Here is a 21,013-nt window from a genome sequence, read left to right as displayed (position 1 = left end):
ACCTACAAATCCTGTAGGAGCAGTGTAATCTTTGCTTTCTGACAGAACAGGCACTGCATGGTAGTAGTAAATCAGGCTTTTCTCTCTTGCAGAAAGCAGATAGTCGGCAGGGCAGACTAGTACAATCTTTTATCACTCACACAACACGCACAATTGAGGCATTAGTGACGTAAGTTATAGGGAAATCCCTGGAGAAGGTGTTTTAACTCAGTGAGAGGAATGTGTAGGTGGATGGGTGAGTAAATTTGCAAGGGGCATATTATCAAGCACGCCGTTAAAATGATCGCCGCTTCAGCGGTAGAAAACTGCTGCTAAAGCGGCGAAAATGGCCTTGATAATATGCCGCAGAGAATTCCAATAGAAGCCCATGTTGACACCAGAACATGGGCTTCTATGGGAATTCTCAAGGGCATATTATCAAGCACATTATCGCCGCCAAAGCGGCGATAATTTTAACGCCGTTTCTTGATAATATGCCCCTAAGTTCTTATGCCATTCTTACTCAGGTGATATTCAACATCAGCATCCTGAAAGTCCTTCTGCAGTCACATGTAGACCAGCTGTGGCTACTGATGTGATATTCTGCAATCTTCCTGCTGTCACTTCATTTACATTTATCTGCTGACTTTTGATACACATTTGTCAAAGGCTGGGCCCTTGCTGTATTGGGGCAGACCTTCCCAACTTTATGTGTGAAAGGGGATAGAGGAAACACCGTGCACAGTATGGCCCATTTGAAGAAATAAAATGCAAAAACAGAGAAAACACACCTCTCTTTAACTCCTTTGTTCTCCCACCATCGCCCCTTCTGTCTTTATATTCCCAATTTCTCTATTAAATATTCCTTTGATTAGCCTTTGTTAGAAAACTGGGTTTCTGGTTGGCAGAGGTATGCACTCTGTTTAAGCAGGAACCACAATTCTACTCATGGTAAGTCAGATACACACCATAAATTAAACTGTGCTCACCCTCTGGAAGCTTGGCACAAAGCAGGCAGGCTTAACTTAAGAGACAATGTGTAAAGTATTTGTGCAACACTTCAAACAGTAACACAGTGTAATCAACGCAAAATGACTCCACATCAGTTTATAAAAATTGTTCATATTCTTATGAACAAATGAAGACCAAAACGAAAAAAATCCAATAAGTGTAACCAGAGTTATGAATTTTGAAAGACTAAATGAAAATATAGTGCTTAAAAGCCTAAAGCGCCAACCTGGGATGTCTGAATGCGCTTGACGGGGTACATCCTAAAGTGCATGCCGACCACAATGGATCGCAGGTCAGATACACAGACCAGCCTTGGCCCTCTGAAAAGTACCTTCTTGCGTTGTCAACTGAGTCAAGATGCAAGCAGCAAAAGGGGTGATGCATCGACTTCGAGCTTCCAGCTGAAAACAATATGCAGGTTCTGAGAGGCACAAAGTCAGGGATGTGTTGGAAAAGCAGATGATGTGTTGTGCTGACGGCAAAGTGATGTCCTCGGTTCTCACAGCGCCCGGGATGCATCATCTTTGAGAGAGATGTGCTGGTTACGAGCTGCACAATGATGGCAATGCTTGGATCCAGGCGGTTGCAACACTTTATACCCACTTTCAAGGGCCCAGAACTGGATTGGGACCACTTGGCTAGGAAAAACTTTTAGCAAGCAAAGCCCAGGTACTGTTTCAGGTGAAAAGAAAGAAATCTTTGATGACCATGAATCTTTAGAACAGGTGGCAAGCCAACATGCCCTTGGAGTCAATATGGGTTCCAGTGAGGTAGGTCAAGTCCTTCCTCAGTAGGGCAGAGGGTAGCATGCAGCAGGGCACCACAGCTTAGCAGACAAGCAGTTCTTCCAGAGCAGCATTCCAGCAGAGGGGTAGTCCTTGTACTAGCACAGCAGTCCTTCCTCCTTGCAGAGTTCTCCACAGGCCCACCAGTGCCTGATTTTCGGGGTTGAGAGACCTAGTACTGATACTCCGTTACGTCTTTGAAGTGGAGGTGCTTTGAAGTGCATAGAGGCCCTTCCTTCCCAACCCTGGCTCCAGACTCACTCCAGGGAGCATGCAACCCTTTGTGTATTGACAGGACACTGCCCATTCAGGTGTGTCAGCTCCTCCCTCCTGTCTAGCCGAGGATGACCAATCAAGAAGATGATGGCCTCTCAGTCACACCTAACCTTATTTTGTGTGTGGCTGTCTGGGGGAATGCACAAAGTCTGGCTGTCACCCACCCCAGATATGTATTGGAGGCAGACTGCAGGCACACAGAGGTTTAAGAGCAGAGAAATGGCATATTTGTAAAAGTGGCATTTCTAAAATAGTCATGTTAAATTCAGCTTTGCCAGCTAAAAGGATTTATCACTACCATTCCAATGATAATAAACATGACAAAACCACTCCTTCTCCTAAGGAATTGCAGCTTAAAAGTGTATTAACGCATTCTCAATGTTAACCTATGAGGGCATAGGCCTCACATTAGTAAGAAACCAATTTAGGCGTTTTTCACTGCCAAGACATGTAAAACTTAAAAGTACATGTCCTAACTTTTACTTACACAGGAACCGGACCATAGGCTACCTAGGGCTAACCTTAGAGGTGACTTCTAATTATTAAAAATGGGAGTTTAAGGCTTGGCAGGGGGTTTTAAATGCCAAGTTGACATGGCAGGGTAAACTGCACACACAGGCTCTGCAGTGGCATGCCTGAGCTATGTTTAAAGGGCTACTTGTGTAGGTGGCACAATCAGTGTTGCAGGCCCACTAGGAGAATGTAATGTACATACACTGGGCACATGTAGTGCACTCTACTAGAGACTTTCAGATAAATTAACTATACCATTTGTGGATAAGTCAATAAAACTATGTCTAGGAGAGAAACACATGCACTTTAGCACTGGTTAACAGTAGAAAAGTGCTTATGATCCTAAAGCCAACAACATGGTGGTAAGCAAAAGAGGAGAAGCAGGCAAAAGTTTTGTGGTGACCCTTCAGGCAGGTCATTTTTCGAACAGCCTTTATTTGTATTTTCACCATTTTCTCTTCCCTTCAGTGCACTTGCACTCTTCAGTTATACCTGCCCCTCACTCACACCCTTCAATTCCGTTTTAATCTATTATACATACGTCTGTCACACTTGTCTCATTTTTCTTACTTTCTCACACATTTTCTTTCGTACGTACTGCATTCTCTTTCTTACTCATCTTTACTATTTCTTTCTCAGTCTGCACAATATAAGGCCAGCTCAAGGATTTGTGCCATCCTTAGTTCAATGTGCATTTTCCTCTTCTTGCCAATCTAGTGATTGTGACATATTAGGTGCTTGTCCTAGAAACATTTTACATGCTGCTGGTGGCAGGATGGGCATCCACCTAGTATTCTCTACCCCAAAAGTGGCCTCTGCTCTCTCTTGTGTCTCACACCGTGTCTTGACGTAGATCAGTGCAGTGATGATTTTGAGATGAACCATGGATATTTATGGCAGCAAAATGAAAGAATTGGACCTGATTCAAATTACTGTTGTTTACATTTATTTTATTTGTTTTCCACGTACTGAGAAAAGTTACTATTAGCCAGTAGATCACTATTAGTTAAAGTTGCCCAAATTCAGTCTAAATAACTGCTTTATAAAGGTATACAGATGTCTGACTCATCAAAAACATTTGGAATGCATGCACACTAGGCGTCGTGCAGTCTCAGTGCTGCACCTGTTCAAAATCTTGAGTGCCGCCAGTGGTATTACATATATATATATTGTATGTTGTGTAGAATGTGTATTGGTGACATTAAGGGCTCGATTACGATGTTACCGTTGCGGTCTCTGGACCGACCGACCTTAGGTCGGTTGTCCCAACACCGCTATTATGATGCAACCATTGGTCGCATTTTCCCATTTCTCTACGGGTGTTTGTGTTACGCCCGTAACACAAGCTCCCATAGAGTGATGGGAGATTGTGTTAATCCCTGCACCCCGTGTCAGGCACCTCAACGTGTCTGCCAGAAGGTACAGGGATTAACAGGGGGGCCAGAAGGTACAGGGATTAACAGGGTGGCACCATAGGTGCCCCCTCGGCACCCAACCGAAGGCTGCAAGGAAAAATGGGTCCTAATAGGGGCCCCCAAACTCATTTTCTGACTGGCTTTCCATGTTGGAAAGCCCAGCATGGAAAGCCTTTGGGAAACTGAACATCATAATCCCGAAGGCGGGCATGCCTTTTTTATGGGATTACGGGCCAGTCTCCGGCTGGTGAATGGGCTCCTGGAGCCTGTCGGAAGCCATCCGGAATGACCGTCCGGTTTCAATTCCGACCAGCTGTATTGTAATCAGCCAGTCGGAATTGGAACCAACTATCTCGGTCGTAGAGCATCTAACATAAGGTCGGAGGCTTTACGACCAAGATCGTAATAGGCCCCAAAGTATTTTCAGACAGCTGAAGTTGACTATAATGTGACTCAAAAAGTGTGTTTCACTTTGTCAGATATCCAGTTTCCTAGTGGATGGTGGCCCCTTTTTGTGTACTTCAATAGTGCTTTACAAGGGTACCTACCATTGCAGATCAGGTCCAATTAACAGATGTACAAATCTTTAGAGTGAGAAAGGGGTTGTGGTCTCTAAAGACTCATAATTCATGCTTTAATTTTAGCACTGATTAAATGTTTCAGAAAATATGCATGTTGATCTGAGTGAATATATTCAAAAGAAAATCTGCTTTCACTTCCAGAGCTGTATCATCATGTTAAAAGTAATTCATTTATTTTCTTTCAGTTTAAAAAATACGATCAGAAAATGGAGACAGTGAGAAATCGGATATTTGAAATCATAAATAATGTCAATTTGGTAAGCTCTGTGTTATTGTAGGTAATTGATTACTTATTTATGCAGTGGGAAGTTGAAAAATAATATCACCTCATTTCACTAAAATCGACAAAATGTTTGTTTTTCAGAGGAAAGTGAAACCATCACGTGTATAACAATGGCACTAGAATTAGAGTGCTTATTAATTATGCATGGTCATCCATGATGAAAGAGGCATGCTTTAAATGTTTAAGCTGTAGGGAAAAAACTGTAATAATGAGTCATCAAAATCTCACCTAACCCTTGATGAAAACTGCAATTTTTCTGTGCCTTTTGATACTAACATGTAACTGGTGTTGTGAATGAAAAAAAAGATAGTGGTGCTGCAATGTTATGCAATTGTACGTATACATATAATCAACCAATCAATTGGATTCATATAGAGCTGCAAATCACCCAATAAGGTATACAGGAGTTGCAGGTTCTGGGAGGCTCATTCCAACAGCCAGGTGTTAAAGTTACTCCGAAATACCAGTAGTGAGGTGATAGATCTGGTCTGCATGGGGAGGGTGTTCTAGGTCTCTACTGCGATGTAAGAGAAGGAGCGCCATCTTCTTCTGCTTCGGTAGATGTGAGGAGTGTGGGCAAGTGATAGGTGAAGCCTAATCTCTCAACGGTTAGTGGAAGTTCAGGGGCTGGTTGATAAAGGCAAGTCCTTGGTTGTGTAGAGCCTTGTGTGCATGGGTCAGCAGTTTCAATTAGCCTCTCTTCTGTACGGGGAACCAGTGGAGTTGCCTGTGGTGGGGTAGGGTGTGATGTGTTTGTCTGGTGAGGTCGAGGATGAGTCTGGCTGCGGCGTTCTGCATGGTTTGCATCTATGTAGGAGGTGTGCAGCGATTCCTATGTAGAGAGTGTTGCCATACTCCAGTTGGCTGGTGATGAGGGCCACTTGGAGATTTGACATTGCATGCGCAGACTGAGGAAGAAGGAGGAGGAGATAGCATTGATCTGTGATTTCATGGTAAGCTTGTTATCTATGATGATTTAGAGGTTTCCAGCATGGGCGGTGGTTATGGGCGTGGGCCCCAGGCCTGAGGGCCACAACGTGTTGCTCCATGGAATGCAGCTGTTGTAGAAGATCATAACTTCCGTCTTGTCTGTGTCCAGCAACTGAAATGCCTGAGAATGAGCCCTAAGTGATAAACACTTGAGGGCTGTGATAGTGTTACAGATGCATTAAGTGGAGATACATGTCCGTGCCAATGTGCCACAATGGTAGTTGGAAGTTACATGCAACAATAAACCACTGAGAAAATGGATTGAATTTGTTGGGATGATCAGTCTGTGAGAGTGAGAGCAGAAGTGAATGCTGGTGAGAAGCTAACTGCACCACTAAAGATCAACCGCCTTGATTTCTCTTTCTGCAATGTGGATGTGCAAAGATGAATGAGCAAGAGAAGAGGATACACTGGGAAGGAATGTATGGAAACTATTTGTTATAGATCATCCTGACTGCAGTACGCACATTGGTACAAAGACCTTCAGGTTAATGTGATCAATATGGAGCTATTTGACAGATCTGTCGCCTGGAGAAATCCTTTACAGTAGTTGTTCACAGGGCTGCAGAGTTCTTGGGTTTACAGTTGCACACAGAGACGACCAAGGAGAACTTTCTAACATTTTCCAACCAGAGTCATCATTTCAGTCAGTCAAGAAAGCTTTATTCGATTTTCAAATCAAAATCATAAAAGCATACATTAAAAAGTACAGTAAAAATTATGTGCAGTTAAAAACAATTAAAAACAATCAAAGACAATCAAAACAGTCACCCCAATTGAAGGTATTATCAATATAATTGTCATATATGAATTATAAAAGTGCGTTTTAGGGTGATTGCATTGAATTCCGAAACTTGATGGCCAGTTTTAGGAAGCTAGTTACGGCAGAGATGATGAGTTCGTTTTCTAGCTGTAGTAACCTAATCATAGCTGGTCTACAAGTGCGGATACCCCAAGCCTTTAAAATTGGTTTCAGAAAAGCCCCCCTAGGCAACTGATAAAATTTGCAGAATAAAACACAGTGGATATTTGATTGAGCAGAGATATCATCACAGGGACATGCTGAAATTTCATTTGACCAAATATTAAAGACAGGGGAAGTAATCATACGAAAAAAATTACCAAATCTGAGACGGGTCAGTAACATTCGAGCATAACAATTTGGCTGGATTGACAGGTACCCTTGAAGCCCTTCATATACAGTTATTTGTTGGAAATCAGTGACTGTATTTTTTTTTTTTTCCTGATTCCATCTGTTATTTGTTAGGTGGTTGAGAGCCAGCTCTCTTAACGACTTTCTGGACACCATTTCCATACTTGATGGCCTCACAAAAAAATCGGGGTGTCCGAGGTCCGTTAACATGTTCTTTACGTAAGTGAGCCATTTAATATTACTTGTTCCATCAAGTTTGAGACAGTCTGTAATTAAATCTCTGTTTAGTGAAGTCTCAGGGGTAACACAAATTTTATGCCACAATAATATAGGCGCAATTTTAATAACGTCTGAAATGTACAATAGACCCAGCTCAATATGTATGAAATAAGTTGCTGTTGATTTGGGAACCCCTAATAAATAGCGTAGAAACTGATTTTCGTTTTTTTGTATCAGTTGTGGGTTTTCAATGCCCCAAAGGCCAGCTCCGTAGATGGCAGTGGAGATATATTTTGCTTTGTAAATAGCAATCAACTCTTTCACAGGTCTTCCGCCTAATGTGGCCGCAAAATTTTTCAGGGCGCCTATTGTTCGAGTGAAGGCTAGATGTCTGGCATTAATTGCTGCGTGCCAATTTCCCTTCCTATCGAAATTTATTCCAACGTAGGAAAATTGATCTGTGGTCTCGATCCTCTTATCATCCAAAAAGATTGGGCAAGGTGCTTTCTTTGTTCCGGGACCACAGGCCATGGTGTATGTTTTTGTGGTATTAATTTTTAGCCCTCTTTCTCTCATATAATTTGCAAATTTCTGGACAGCCCTCTGGAGGCCAATCCTGATTCGGGACATAATAGCAGCATCATCAGCATAAAGGAATAGTGGTGCCGAAATTCCCAGGATCGTTGGGTAATCGTACTGTGACTCCTTTAGATGTTGACCGATGGAATTTATATATAGGGTGAAAAGAAGGGGCGCTAAAATGCACCCCTGTCGCACCCCTCTCTTGATAGGGAATTTGTCAGAGCACTCACCCTTGTTTCCAAAACGTACCCTGGCACCTGCATCCCTATACAATGCTTTTATAAATTGGAGAATGTTAAAATCTATGCCCATTTCAGATAATGTGGACCATAGTATCTCATGGTCCACACAATCGAAAGCGGAGCTCAGGTCCACGAAAGTAACAAAAAGATTTCATCATTTAATACTAAGGGGTCGATCACTATGTCGTTAGGAAAGCATTCCAACTGATTCGGTTCCGGAATGCTTTCCACACGACTCGGCTCGGGGGAGTCCAACCAAGCGATTCTGATGCATCCGGATGCTTCCGGATGTGGTTCGGTTGGACTTCCATTGACTTCAATGGGAGTCTGTGTTCCCAAACGAGAACACAGGCTTCTATTGCAAAAAGGAGTGGTTGGGGAAAACCTTGCACCCTGTGGCGGGCACCCCATGGTGCCTGCCACACTGTGCATGGTTGAAAAGGAGGGTCCCATGGGTACTCCCACAGGCCCGATTTGGAAGGCCCAGGTGAAGGGGGCATGCTACGGGCCCCCAAAGTCATATACCAACAGCCAAATAGTTTAGGGACAGCTGATTGGGAAAGGCTGTCTGAATCTGATATCCCTATTGCTTGGCTGGAAACGCGCTCCATAGACCGCAACGATTCGGATCCGGCCATCTCGGTTACTTCCAATGCCTTTCGGAACCAAGTCGGACAGTTTGAACGCTTCCCAGCCACCGTAATCGCTCATTGGGAAACGTGTCCTAGTCGGTCCGAAAGGCGGGTTCTGAATTCGATTTAGACTAATCAAATGCCGTTTGGAGCCTTTCCTAACAACATCGTAATCGACCCCTATGCCTTTTGCTGCCATTCAATTAGGCCCTGAATGAGGCTCTTCTGAGTGCCTGTTCCAGACGATGTTCAGCACCTTCTGTGACTTTACGCAGTTGCTTGACCCAATAGGGCCGCTCCCAGGATCCATCTTTCCTGATGCAACATCTATCTCCGGAGAGTCTTGAATTCCCTGAGCCCAACCTTAATGTGGAGCCATGGCGGCACATCAGTACAACCAAGAAAATCTAAACTTGGGGCCCAGCCTAAATAACCTAGTAGTCTCGCCCCGTATCACATGAGGCCCACTTCAACCTTGTGAAGATGTCAATGCAGCATCCCTTAGAACTGCCAACTGCGCCAATAGCACATTGTGCCAAGGAAAATGTATCTAATTCCGACCAAGCCTATTGGCAATTCCAACTGGAGACTCTTTTCAATAAATTTTGTCAGACTCTTAGGTTGGAAATCTCACTAATGTTTCAATGGCTAGCTTTATTGAAGCCAAAATGGACTCTCTACAACCCTGTATGTGCCAATCAACTCCCGGCATTGGTAACCCAGTTGTCTGGACTGTAGGACTTAAGCATTTGACAGGTAAGAATCATGCCCCAATGGTGAAACAAATACTCCTTCATGCATCTAAAGCCCCATCCTCTGATCTAGCTATGGGAATTTCTTCGCACACTGTTAACACCACAGAGGTATCCACCTCATCAGTTCCAAATGGGAATGAGCTGTTTTCGAAAATCAATGTTGGTACAACCATCACATCTGACCAAGCAGTAATTAATCTTCCCCCTGCAGCCAGTCCCAATGTAACTGTCCTGACTGGAGTTCCACCTCTTCGAGCATCCCAGTCTGAATCTTACGAGAAACTATTTAACAAAACTTCGGACTGGTTGGTGTGTCAAAATAGGCCTGTTTTTTATCACGCTAAAGATATCTTACTTGTATGAAGGTGTGTTCAGATTAGGCATAATATGGCTGAGATTGTGGGGGACTGTATTGTTGTGAATTTTAGATTTCCATGGCTGGCTTATAATTTGTTATTTAATACAAACCCTCACATTTCAGAGAGAAGCTCCATTACCCTTCTCCCCCAGGATATTTTAATAAACCGCTTCATTCCATGAGACAGAGGTATCCCCCCGATGCAGGTTCCCTGTTGGATCACCCAGGCACCTATCCTACGGTTGCACGGGCATATCATCATCCGTCTGTGCCTTGCCTGAATATAACACGTTTAGTAGGAGTCTTAGCTAAGGTGCCTCCATATGCACCTATAATCGCCTCATTCAACACTGGCAACCCTTTTTCTGTTTCTCCATCTGTTTCTCAATCTAACAGGTTCAAAGTTCTTTTGGACATGGAATGACTCCATAAAGCTGGTAATCAAGACCCAAATTTGGTAACAAGAGCTATGAGGAACTTCGATTTTCGATCACGATCGAATCGACCCGCCATTTTGTGACCCGCCGCCATTTTGTGTTGCCATCACTCAGGCAGCACGGCAAACAAAGTCTATTCTGCTTTTTCTGTAGCCTGGTGTCGAAATACGTCCTCGGCCTCTATTTGCAAAGCTGGTGTTAGAACTAGCCGAGTACACTAATCCCTGTCTGGCTTTTCTAATCCCTGTTTCAACTATCTGTTGGCTCACACTATTCTTTCCTGACTTTATCTTATCGACTGGCCTTCACTGTCTCCTGCTAGTATTCTCTAGTTTCACGACTGTCCTCCAATACACACAAACGTGTCTCGCCACCTGCAAGTTAGTTATGAATCTGTTAATCTATTAGCTTGAGGGTGGGGTGACAAACACAGTTGGAGGAGAGGTCTCTTCGAGTCATCTGATATTTCTGTTTTCGAACCTTTCCTATTGGTTCCGCTTTGTTTTCCAACTTTCCTTATTGGCTCTTTCTTATATGCTCTGGGAGTGTATCTCGTTAATAATTGTATCGTTGTATAGTATTTAATCTGATGGGTCACAGAGTGAAGTGGCAGTCTCCTGAGAACCTACTTTGTGTACTTCTAGGATAACTGTACTAGCTGCAGCTAAATAAATCCAATCTTCTAACGCCGACAGAGTGTCCCATGTCTCTGTGTAGCGAAGCAGGTGAACTCCGGAGACATAGGACGTACCCTGCGCCGCCAGGCCCAAAAGGTTCTGGTTCTTCAACTGGCGCCCAACGTGGGGCGGCTTCAGTGGTACCGGTTCTGCTCGAAGGTCGTGAGGAACCCCGCAAAAAAATTCCGGAGGGTTCGCGAGCCACACTAAGCGACCCCTGTATGTCGAAAGTGGTCCGAAGGTCTTTTGCAGCGCGGTTACTCCTTCCTGACGGCTACTGACGACCGCTGCCCTGACTGCCGCCCTGCTTTGGCCCTTCCTTTGATGATGTATGGTAAGGCGAGACGATAGACGGGCCTCTGTTGGTGGAAGAAGACGTCCTTAGTTAAGTATCTTCGTGGGTCGCGCCCACAATTTTGTTCTTCGTTTGATTTCCTTAGGTTTCTTAGATTTATCTTTTGCAAAAGATAAAGACGAGGGTAAGTGCATTTGTGCTGCGTAAACTGAGTTTTACTCCCTTGAAGTTTGTGAACAGTCCGGAAGACATCTCGAGATGCCTGGTCTGACTAAGTTTGGAAGAATTTGTTGTCTTGGTTGTAATAGGGACTCCCGACTTGAGGACTCTTGTCCGATTCCTTCGGTTGGAACTCCCACATACGAGCTCTATTCAAAACATGGTATCGGCCCCATTGCCTTTAACGAGACATGGACTCGATACACGAAGAAAGATGGTGTTCTGAAATGGCCAGAGAACGGTAGCTTCGATCCTGATGTGCTAGATAATTTAGAAGCAGTTTTGTTCAAAAGAAAAGCCCGGCCGGCAATGTTTGACTCTTTCCGCCTTTGGCGTAAGGAAGCCAAACAGAAAGAAATTAAACAAGCAAAACGAGATAGGAAAGCACAGGGTATGACAATTATACAGGCTGCCCAACAGTTCAAGAATGATGAAATTAATAATGTGACTGAAATTTCAGAAAGACAACATCGTATGGCGATAGATAAATGCTATCCGGTGTTGCCTGTTTCTCATTCTGATAATAAGAAAGATATAGAAGAAGATCCCCTAATGTCCCATTTATTAAGGTTGCCTCTGCCCTATGTGCAAAATGCCAATGTACCTCAGCTGTTACAGCCTGCTCAGCTGCCAGTGGTACCTCCGCCGGTTCCGGCTCTTCAGCATTTGCCTCCTCCAGTATTACCGCCCTTGCCGGTTTTACCGTTAGTCTCAACTTCTTTGCCTTCATCTCCTGATCTTAGCTCTCCTTTGCCTTCTGCTCCTCCTGCAGTTACCAGTTCTTCTCCTGTCAGTTCCCCTAATACTCTGTCTCCAATTCTAATGTCTAATTCACCGTCTGTGCGTAAGCGTCTCACATACTCTGTCACTAGTATTCTATCTCCTTTCTTTGGAGCTTTAAATGTGTCTCCGGCTTTTGCTTGAAGACAATCTCGTAGTCAGTTCCCAGATTTTGAAGAACGAGAGAAGCTAGACTCTCTTGCACGAAGATGGATCAAGAAGGGTCCACAATATAGTGTGCTTGATATTATTCTCATTAAAGAATGGGAAGATGTGAGTTCGAGTCCGGTCTCACAAGATCTGTTAAATACTCAAGCAGATTTTGAAAAAGAACTTATTGTAGGTTCCAAAGTTGAGGAAGCTGTAAGGACGCTTATCTCTTATAGATCTTTATTGTTTTCCCAGATTTTTCTTGATTCCGATCCGTCGGTTAAACTGACGTCGAAAAATTACCCTATGAGAGAGGTATCTCCAGTTTGGAAGGAGGCAGTTGCGGCTGTAGGTGCTAATGCGCCTATTCCTGCTCATTTCCAACGTATATGGGTACATGTCCCTTGGAAAAGGTCTTAAGTTTTGGCCCTTAAGCAGACTCTACCAGATCCTTGTAAGAACCCTGCAGGTTATTACAAAGAATTATCGCAGACAATTGATGCTTGCATTATGAATCTAGCAGACATCGATATGTTGATGGGAAATGAAGTCCCACAGACAATATGGGCTAAGATTGGTAGAGAGGATCACGCACAAGAACTAGGTGCTACTTGGGATGTTATAACTAATACAGATAGAGACCAAGTGGGTGGCGCAAAGCCTGACGCTCTGATCTCGGAACTTCCTGGTAGAATTATTACGTTAATGAAAACTATGATGCCTGCACTGAGAGTTAATTGGGATAAACTAGCAGCATGCAAGCAAAAGAAAGATGAAAGTGTCTCTGACTTCTTTACTCGTTTCGAGGAGACATTTATCGACCACAGTGGTCAGGACATGGCTACCGATGGTGGACAGCGATTATTCGTGGACAAATTTGTATTAAATTTGCTTCCCGAGCTGTCACACAAATTAAAGGATTCAGAAAGTTCATGGGCTGTTTCTTCTTCTGCTCAGATATTGGCTACTGCACAATATTATGAGAATAGGGACAAGGAAGAAAAAGAAAAGCAAGAGAAAAAGACGAAAGATTTAAAGATGAAGGTTCTCCTGCAACAAGCCTATCCACCACGTTATGCTCAGCTTCAATTTCAGCAGCCTCCGCAGTTTCAGAGGTTGTATCAAAAACCTGAGCCATACAATCCGCGACCTTTGTTAGATCCTAATCAATGTGCCTATTGTAGAGAGGAAGGTCATTTTAAGAATAGTTGTCCGGTTTTATTACAGCGCACTTGGTTTTCTGTTATCGATCTAAAGAATGCCTTCTTTAGTATTCCCATTGCAGAAGAGAATAGGGACATTTTTGGTTTCTCTCTTAGAGGCCGAAGCTTCCGGTTTAAGCGCGCACCCCAAGGCTATTGTGAAAGTCCCTCCATTTACAGCCAAGCTTTAAAATGTCATCTTGATACTTTTCACTTGCCGTCTGGTGCTGCTCTTATCCAATATATGGACGACTTGTTAGTCGCCGCTGACTCAGAAAATATCTGCAAAGATGTCACTGTTGCTTTGTTGCGCCACTTGTTTAAACTGAATCACAAGGCTTCACCTTCCAAATTACAATATGTTTGTCGAGAGGTTACCTACTTGGGTCATCTCCTCTCAAAGGAGGGACAACGTTTGACACCAGAACGAATACAGGCGATTGCGCGAATGTCTGTACCATCCACACAAAGGGAGGTACGTGCCTTTCTGGGTATTACTTCTTATTGTAGACAGTGGATCCCTAACTTCTCTCTAATTGCCAAACCCTTGTTGGCACTCACTTTAAAAGATACGCCTCAGCCCCTCCCATGGACTAATGAGTGCCAAAAGAGTTTCACTAATTTACGTACCGCTCTCTGTTCTGCTCCTGTACTAGGCACTCCAGATTACACTAAGCCTTTTACGCTCCATGTGCATGAGAGAGAAGGTTGTGCATTGGCAGTTTTAGCACAGCAATTCGGAGACAAACAGCGGCCATGTGCCTATTTTTCGGCTACGCTAGATCCTGTAGCTAAAGCATTGCCCAGTTGTCTCAAAGCGACAGCAGCAGCAGCAATTTCTATTCGACACTCTGCTGGAGTAGTGTTGGATAACACTCTCATTGTTATGGTGCCACATGCAGTGGATACTTTGCTAAACAGAACGAAAACACAGCATCTTACAAGTGCTCGTTTAACTGGTTACGAGCTGACACTTTTAGCTAGTCACATACACATCAAACATGTAATACCTTGAACCCAGCTACTTTGTTGCCCCTTCCAAATGAGGAGAGTTTTGAGGATCAGCATGATTGTTTCTTCCGTACTGAGGAAGAGACGAAAGGGAGAATTGACCTGAGAGATACACCGTTAGAGAATCCGGATGGGACCCTATGGGTAGATGGTTCTTGTTTTTGATTGCCTAATGGAGATACAGTTTCAGCCTATGCTGTAACTACCCTACATACGATTGTGGAAAATGCACGCATTAGACACAATTCAGCGCAAGCAGCAGAATTGATAGCATTGACAAGAGCTTGTGTATTATCAAAAGGGAAAAGAGTGAACGTATACACTGACAGCCAATACGCCTTTGGTGTAGCGTTCAACTTCGGGCGCCTCTGGAGGGAAAGGGATTTCCTCACTTCACATGGCACCAAAATACAACATGGCCAGTTAGTGACTGATCTCCTTGAGTCGCTTGTTTTACCCACCCAAATAGCGATAGTGAAGTGCAGTGCACACAAGAAGATTACGGATGATGTTGGTCGAGGAAATGCATTTGCAGATGAAATAGCAAAGAAAAAAGCAAGAGATTCAACAAGTCGAATGTTTGTGGCAGGTCCTGCGAATTGGGTCAGAGAGAGAGGAATGTGTGAGAATACAGTGGAAAGTGTAAAAGTGATTCAGAAAGAGGCTTCAGAGAGCGAGATGAGCAAGTGGAAAGAAAGTACTGGAATGTTAGATGAGATGGGTTGTTGGGTGGAACTATCTGAACATCAACGTTGGCTGTTACCAGATGCCTATGTTCTCTCAGTAGTTACTATGGCACATGGTCTAGCCCACTTAAGTGCAAAAGGCATTTGCAAACTTCTGGCACCAGTGTGGCAGAATGAGAATATCCCAAAATGTGCAGACAATGTAGTAAAGCACTGTATTGTTTGTTTAATGTACAACCCAGGAAAGGGAACCCCAACTCCAGCAGGTCACTTTGCTCCTCCGACATATCCATTTGAGGTGTTGCAAATCGATTACATTCATATGGAGCGATGCAACAACCTCAAATATGTTCTGGTGGTAGTATGTGCCTTTTCAAGATGGATAGAAGCATATCCTCTAAAAGACAACACAGCTTTATCCACAGCTAAAATCCTTCTAAAAGAATTCTTCCCCAGGTTTGGTTTGCCGCGCATTGTCTGGAGTGACAATGGGAGCAAATTTGTTGGCCAAGTCATGCAGAAAGTTTGTGCAGGTCTTGGTATCAAGCAAAAGTTCCATGCGGCAAATCACCCACAGTCAGCGGGTTTAGTAGAGTGTTACAATGGAACCTTGAAATTAAAATTAGCAAAGGTTCAAGCAAGTACAGGACTCAATTGGCCTGATGCTTTGCCTTTATCTCTGCTATCCACCAGAACTGCAGTACACTCTCGTTTGGGACTTAGCCCTTACGAAGTGGTATTTGGCTGTCCGGCCAACGTATGGGGAATACCTCGTCCTAAGAAATTCTCAGACTTGCCATATCCAATGTTGATTGATTATCTGCATGACCTTACGACTAAATTGCGTGTTCTTCATCAACAGGTTCAGAGTGCTCTGCCGGAGGCCTCCACAGACCCAGGTCACTCCATCCGACCAGGTGACTGGGTGTGTGTGAAGAATTTTCAGAGGTCCAATAATTTGCAACCCAGGTGGCGGGAGCCTCGAATGGTCTTGTTGACTACAAGGACAGCAGTTAAAGTCGAAGGAAAGAAAAATTGGATTCACGGTGTGCATTGTAAGAAAGTGCCTTTACCTTTGCCTTTTGATCAGTGGGTTCGCAGAGGTATCGGTGACTGTGAAAGCGAAAAGTGATACACACCTGAATGGAACACTGTCTGAGAAAGAGGACGACGACATTTTACAGGAAGCAATTCCATCGCATCGTCGCTTGGATACGACTGAACCACAAACATTGTTCCAAAATCAGAGTGTTCCGGGGAAAGAACACTACAATTTGAGACCCAGGCTAAAGAACATTTAAGACTTTCTTCTCCCTTGTGTAGTATTCTGTTTCAGTTGCAGGGTCACGGTAGGAGTCTAGGTCACGACCTGAGTAGTGACAATAGGTCTGCAGGATCTTCAGTGTCATAGGACGGTAGAGCATCGTGACTTCAGTGATTGAGGAAGATTGCCGTGAGCATCCATTAGTAAGATGGAAACTACACTAAATAATAAAGAAAGAAGAGATGAAATGAAAAAAGTATCCTGTAAAATAATGTACAGTCGTTTTAGTATAACTTTATGTGTTTTTATATCATTATGTATTGTTTTGGCGATTATTAGTTGGATAATTTATGCTTTGCAGCCAAAAGATGCCTCCCCTTCTTCTTCTTCTTCTTTGTCTTCTTCTACTATCTCTCCACACCTCTTCCATACTCTTCCTTCACATGAACTCATCAGAAGAACTGAGTATTATAACAATTCCTTTATCCAGCTATTACATCAGCATCAATTAGTGGTCAATACAACTGATTGTTGGGTGTGTGGTCTTATGCCACATCCCACAGAGAAGGGAATGCCATATCTAGTCCTTCCTTTTTCTTATGAAGGTTCTGCTTGGGCTTACCTCGTCATCTTCTCCAACGCTTATCAAAGCAAATTCAGACGATCCGTTAGTTCACAAATTAATTATCCGGATTTTAGTCATAGTTCTTTGATTAAGGGTATGGTAGTTATGGCTAAAATCATGGAAAACAGCAAAATCTCCGTTGACGAAAGAAAGGCATACACTAATTGGAACGTCACACAACACATGTCCAGTCTCAGTACCAAGGTTGGAAAGGGACAATCCTCGCCAATCTGGACTATACCACATCGGGGTAACTTCTGCTTACAGATAAACGATCGCTCTTCTGACACTACACAAAAGAGTAACTGCTCCTATACGTACGTTTATTCCTCTCAGAACTCGCCTCCTCTAGTGCCTTCTCAAGGCACCTATTTTATCTGCTATAATAGAGCTTATACTTGGTTACCAACGGGTTTCTCTGGTACTGTTATGAATACCTGGAGGTTCCGCAGGAGCGTCAGGGATCCGAAGAAAATACCACAGCCTTCCCCGGCGGCCCTCCGACTCTATCAGACTCTAGAGGAACGTAGGGCACACCCGGGGAAAACAGGGAAACTAAACAAGGGAAGGCGGGAATACTTCAGGAAGAACAAGGGCTCCACGTCTGGTACAGGTAAGACAGAAGATTACTGTAGGGAAAGAAGGGTTAATGCAGCTTAGCAATCATGAGGCTTCCACAATATGAAATGTCAACCCCTGGTCTCACATACCATTGTACTGCTCGTTCTGTACGAACACTACAGCATCCAATGACAAGTTCCAGGTAACCAGTAACTTCGTAGAAGAGCTTCAAAGAGAATCCTGTACAACAGAGAGACCTGTATTCAGACTAACGTTACTTCTCCTCACTATAACCCATGTATGTGTAAGATTCACTTACCCCCACTATGTATTGATGAAACTGGAATCGTATCAGGTCTATATCAGCTGCAGGTGGAATTTTGCACCTAATTTTTAGGGGTAATTCACATAGGTCAATGTACTACAAATAGCCCTTACAAATGTTCTCTAACTACCACACACAGATATGGTCTTTGTAATAGTAGAAATAAAAGGCAGCGCAAAGCGCTGTTACCATGGTTCAGTAGCTGCAGTTCGATGTTACCAAGTGGTTCACGCAAGTCTTCCCAAGTACTCTTCAATATATCTCACCACTAATTTATAACGGTCCCCCACGAGTGTTGGCGGGGTTGAGGTCAAATCAACAAAGAGGAAAGAGAACAATAATTAATGAAAACAAAAACAAAGGGGGAAAGATGCGAGGCTACGCAATAAATGCCTCTTTTTCTCTTAGGAGCAGAGCGGGTGCACTAAGCTCTGTTCGGCAAGGTGGTGGTGCCGAGAGTCTGGGTAAAACACCCGGTGGGTGGAGTTGCGAAGGCAACTCCGCATTCGAGATATATCTGGGATCGTCCCTACGGGGAGGGAAGGAAGTTGGAGGACAAAACCACACCAAAGGGTACTTGTTGTTATACGGAGGCACTCGTAACCAGGAATCAACAACACAAAGGAAACTGACTCGCCCTCCGGTGAAGAGAACGCCGGCTAGGCGAAAGCACGAAGGAAACAGGAAGCAAGGAAAACCGGAAGTCAGGCGCAATCCTACGGACGGAAATGGGGCCCAGAACTAGAACGCTAAGCGCGTTCAGGAGCGTTTACGCTCCTTTTATACACTCGTGCAATCGTCCGGCGGGACTCCGGGGCTCCGGGGCATGACAGTATACTCCCCCCACAACGGTCCCCCTCCAGTTTGGGTTTCTCAGGGTGTCGCAAGTGAAATCGGCGAACCAGACGAGGAGCATGTACGTTAACGGCTGGTTCCCAAGTGCGTTCTTCCACCCCATACCCTTTCCAGTGAATGAGGTACTGAAGGGATTTCCCCACTATGCGAGAATCCATAATGGCTTCAACCTCAAATTCCTCCGAATCCTGAACGGTAATGGAAGCAGGTTTGTGGGGCAAACGGGTACCCGGTGCTACAGGTTTGATCAAAGACACATGAAACACGGGGTGAATCCTAAAGGTAGCAGGAAGTTCTAATTTGAGAGCCACCGGATTGACAACCTTCAGCACCTTGTAGGGCCCAATGTATTTAGGGTTAAACTTGCGAGGACCACTCAGCGTCATATATTTGGTGGAAAGCCACACCTTATCCCCGGTGTATAAATCGGTTCTAAGCTCCTGTGCATGTCCGCCCCCCTCCTTATACCTCACTTTAGCCTGTTCTAAATTCTTGCCAGCCTCTCTGTGTATGTTCTGTAATTGCTGAACCAAATCTGTAGCTGCCGGAGTGGGACTGGCAAGGGGTATTCCAGATGGTAATAGCTTGGGGTGAAAGCCCGAAGCGCAGAAGAAAGGTGTGTGAGAGATAGAAGAATGTGGACTGTTGTTGTATGCTATTTCTGCTATCCATACCCACGCATCCCAATCAGTAGGGGAATGAAGAACCTGCGTTCAAAACATTGGTTGACTCGCTCAGTCTGACCATCTGACTGCGGATGGTGACTTGAAGACAACCGAATGTCTATCTGTAGCAAGGAGGCACATAGATTTCTCCAGAATCGAGACACAAATTGGGTCCCTCTGTCCGAAATCAGGACAGATGGGAACCCATGGAGGCGAACTACTTGCCGTAAAAACACTGAAGCCATCTCAGCAGCCATCGGTAACCCTCCCAATGGGACAAAGTGAGCTGTTTTAGTAAAAAGATCTACCACCACTAACAAGGTATTGTTCCTTTTCCCAGTGATCGGCAAGTCCACAATAAAATCAAGTGACACCGTGTGCCAGGGACCAGGAGGAGTGGGCAACGGCAAAAGCAGACCCACCGGATTTTGTCGGGATGTTTTAGTTTGGGCGCATACATGACAGGTTTTCACATATGTTTCTATATCGTCCAGCATTTTGGGCCACCAAAAGCGTTCCCTAATTGCCTGGGCAGTCTGCTTGATCCCTGGATGACCTGCCATGGGATGTGCATGATACCACTTCAAAACCTGGTCTTGTAATTCCAGGGTTGGTAACACCACTCCGCCTTGAACGCAAACATATCCATTCTCAATCGTTGATTCCTGCGAGCCTACTATGTCCTTCATGTTCACCGAGGACTGACTCTGTTTAACTAAATTCTGGAATCCTGTTTCAGAGAGCACTCCTCCAATGATGACTTCTCTAGCGATTATATTGGGCGACTCAGAAGGCTCGTCTGGTTGTAAGAAACCCAATCGGGATAAGGCATCAGCCTTGCCATTTCATCGTCCAGGCCTGTATTGTATAGTGAACTCATACTCACTAAAGAATTGAGACCACCGTAGTTGGCGCATAGACAAAGCTTTGGCCGACTTCAAGTACTGGAGATTACGATGGTCGGTGTAAACTACAGCAGGATAACGAGCTCCCAATAAATATTGCCTCCATTCTTTAAAGGCCTTTTTTACTGCAAGTAACTCCTTGTCCCCTACCGCATAGTTGTACTCCGCAGGTGTGAACTTATGTGAATAATAGGCCACCGGGTGGCAGTGACCCGTGCTGGGATCCACTTGACTCAAGACACCTCCCACTGCCACTTGAGAGGCATCCACCTCCACCACAAAGGGCAAGGCGGGATCTGGATGACGCAATACAGGGGCCTGTGTGAAGGCCTGTTTCATGTGAACAAAGGAGTCATCGGCCTCTGTAGACCATACGTATGGAACACCCTTTTTCAGAAGTGCTGTGAGGGGACTGGCCAATTCCGAAAAGCCACGTATAAAACGCCTATAAAAATTGGCAAATCCTAAAAAACTCTGCAAGCCTTTCACAGTCAGGAGCCGGCCAGGACAGAACAGCGGAGATCTTGATGGGATCCATAGCGAGACCCCAGGGAGACACTACAAACCCTAAAAAGGGAACTT

General features: G+C 44.3%; 1 protein-coding gene across 1 annotated transcript in view; it reads left to right on the top strand.

Annotated features, from left to right (window-relative positions):
* LOC146784501 (zinc metalloproteinase-disintegrin-like VLAIP-B) overlaps nt 1-21,013 on the top strand; it is a 3,966,015-nt gene that overhangs the window by 1,283,612 nt on the left and 2,661,390 nt on the right. The window contains exon 8 of the mRNA XM_085632966.1: nt 4,746-4,817. Coding sequence (XP_085489092.1) covers nt 4,746-4,817 — 72 coding nt within the window. The remainder of the gene's footprint in view (nt 1-4,745; nt 4,818-21,013) is intronic.

This window comes from Triturus cristatus, chromosome 11 (genome assembly GCF_964204655.1).
Source record: "Triturus cristatus chromosome 11, aTriCri1.1, whole genome shotgun sequence".
Taxonomy (NCBI): domain Eukaryota; kingdom Metazoa; phylum Chordata; class Amphibia; order Caudata; family Salamandridae; genus Triturus; species Triturus cristatus.
This window is presented reverse-complemented; position numbering and strand designations above follow the sequence as displayed.